The sequence below is a fragment of the Benincasa hispida genome, chromosome 1 (assembly GCF_027475165.1).
Source record: "Benincasa hispida cultivar pf3 chromosome 1, pf3_genome.v1.1, whole genome shotgun sequence".
NCBI classification, from domain to species: domain Eukaryota; kingdom Viridiplantae; phylum Streptophyta; class Magnoliopsida; order Cucurbitales; family Cucurbitaceae; genus Benincasa; species Benincasa hispida.
Window position 1 is genome coordinate 41,964,277 of NC_143478.1, and position 3,016 is coordinate 41,967,292.

Consider the following 3,016-nt stretch of genomic DNA (forward strand, 5'->3'; position numbering starts at 1 on the left):
TTTTGAATGAATGTTGATAAACTATCGATAAACCAATGTTAGCTTGAAATTGATTTTGAATACATGTTAATATATAGTTGATATAATTGGACAATTTTATTTTTAAGAAGTACTGATATATTAATGATATATCAAGGTTTTATATTTGAAATGAATTTTAAATTAATGTTGATATAATACTAATACATCAATGTTATACTTAAATTTTATTTAGAAAAAATGTTGATATATTACTGATACGCTAATGATGTACTTGAAAGTAGTTTTTTATGAGTATTGATACAATATTAATAAACTAATTTATACTTTAAATGAGTTTTGCATAAATGTCTAACTATAACTATGAATGCACTAATAATATATATACTTTTTTCTCTCTATATATATATTGAAAATGAATTTTGAATGAGTATTATTGATATATTATTGATATAGCAATTCAATACTTCAAATAGTTTTAGATCATGAGTGATATATTATTGATACACTAGAAATGTACATAAAATTGATTTTTAATGATTACTGATATACTATTGATACATTCATGTTACAATTTTAAATAAAATATGGAATGTTGATAAATTAATTTAAGTATCATTTTAAATAATATACTTCATATTTGTTATATAAAAAATATTATTAATTTGTTTTTTTTTCTTTCTAAATCAGGTATATCAATACATTAATATATAAAATATAAAATATTTGTTATATAATTGATATACCAAATTAAATATAACTTATATAATATTGAAATCATATAAAGAAAATTGAAAATATAACAAGTTAACTAATATAATTTATATTTGGTATATCACTTGACAAAATTAATGCATTTAATATATACCATCAATATCAACTATATCTAGACGAAAAAAATTAAAAATAATACATATCATAATCAAACAAACAACATCAGTCATAACACAATTAAAGTCATGATATATCAGTTGTATAAATGATATTCTTTAAATAAAGTATATAAATTGATTGATATACCAAATATAATATATATCAGTTGACTGCTATACCAAAATATAAATTATATCCGATATGGCTATTGATATACAAATGGGGTAAAATCGTAAAAATAAAAAACATCGGAAACTAGATTTAATTTTTTTGCTATATTTGCCATTTTCAACCCTCGCTATATTTGCAAATATCTTTATATTTTTTTGCTACCTATTACAAATTTTCCAACATTTTGGTTTGAAATTATTTGGAAAAATATGACGGCTCTTTTGTTCTTTTTACGTATTATTTTAGTTTTTTTACTTTACACAAAAAAATGTCAAACTAGACATAACACAATTGACTTGTATCATTGACTCGTTTCTCCACTTTCCACCAAGTAAAATGACATTCGCTGATATAGTTGCTCAACCTTTTTCCACATCAAATGAATTTAAAATCACTTTTGTTTTTTTTTTCCCTTTTTATGAAATATTATTTTGCTCTCCAAATTTGGAGGATTGTTCAAGGTAGAGGTGGAGAAAATTGGGCTTGTTTAAAACTGGCAAAAACAGACTGGGCCTACTTTTGGCCCATTAGCAACATCGGTTGGGCCCAAATTCAAGTAAGCAGTAACACCAAGACATCTGTACCACTCTCCAACTCTAAGACACGTGTCTAAAAACTTTTCTGAAGCCACCACGTGTCCATTAAAATCCCAAATTTCCATAAACCCTCCCTCTATAAATAAAAATTCCTCGAAACCCCTAAAATTCCCAAATTACCTATTTTGACCTAATCCATTCCCTTTCACAGTCGGCGCATCTTCCTCTTCTCCATTAAACTCCGTCGTGTTCCGGTGACTAATACCGGCGAATGGCTGTTGGAATCGGCGTTCCGATCTGCATCGAATGTGGGACCCACAGCAATCCGTGTAGGTGCAAGGTGGTGGGGCCGACCCTGGGGTTCTTGGCCTTCGCTGTGGCGGCGGTGGTGGAGTGGCCGGTCGGAGTTCTGGTTTACTGTTTCCGCCACCACAAGGGCCGCCGTATCATGGGGCATCCGGCCACCGTCGTTTACCCGTCGGTGTCTAATGCGGTTCCTATTTGAGAGACGCATTTAATGCGGTTCCTTAACATGCTTTTTTTATTTTTATTTCATTTTCTTTTTCTGTTTAAGTTGAATGTATACTAATAATAGTGGATGACATGTAAGAGTAAAAATAATAGTCTAAATATACCCTATGGATAGCCCAAAATAATAATAATAATAATTTAATAAATAAATCTAGTTGAATTCAGTTATTATTGCAAATTTTTTTTTTGGCCAATTAGTATAAATATAATTAAATTTATGAGGTAGATCCATGACTCAACGTCTTGTCATAACACAAGAATGAATGTGTTTGAACCTCAAAATATATTTTCATTTTCTATTTAATATTTATTTCTACTGTTTACAAAATTTTAGTCCTTTTCTAATTAACAAAGAATATTAATATCCAATTATAGCAATATTTTTTTACATGCAAACATAACAAACAAATACAACCACCAGGGGGCTCTAATCAAGACGGTAAAAACATTATATGGACGAGATATCCATGGGCGGGGACGGGGTAGGTTTTCCCATCTCCATTTCGGCTCTCAATCATTCTCCGTCTCCCCTAAATTTCCATTGAGGAATTTACGGAGATTGGTTATCGTTGAAGAAATTTCTTCGTTTTTTATTTTAATATATTTATTTTTAATATTTTTTTTTATTTTCAATCTAAATAAAATTATATGCATTAAATGAGTTATTTTTAATATATTTTTTTATTAAAAAAAATATTATAAAATTTTTGGAAAAGTTAATAAAATTATATATATAAAAATATAATTTATTCTTACATAGTTTTTTATTTAAACAAAAGCTATTTGTAGAAAATCTTAAATATTTAAAATATTTAAAAATATTTAAAATACAAAAAAATTGAAATAAAAATTAGAAAATAACTTATTTTTTATATTGTATAGTGTGTATAGAAACAATAATAAAAATTATTTAATTATTATAATAA

General features: G+C 26.8%; 1 protein-coding gene across 1 annotated transcript; it reads left to right on the forward strand.

Annotated features, from left to right (window-relative positions):
- Window positions 1-1,720: 1,720 nt before the first annotated feature.
- LOC120077252 (cold-regulated protein) lies at window positions 1,721-2,254 on the forward strand. Its single transcript, XM_039031150.2, has one exon. It carries the CDS (start codon window positions 1,831-1,833, stop codon window positions 2,062-2,064), a length of 234 nt encoding a protein of 77 aa, XP_038887078.2. The 5' UTR covers window positions 1,721-1,830; the 3' UTR covers window positions 2,065-2,254.
- The last annotated feature ends 762 nt before the right edge of the window (window positions 2,255-3,016 follow it).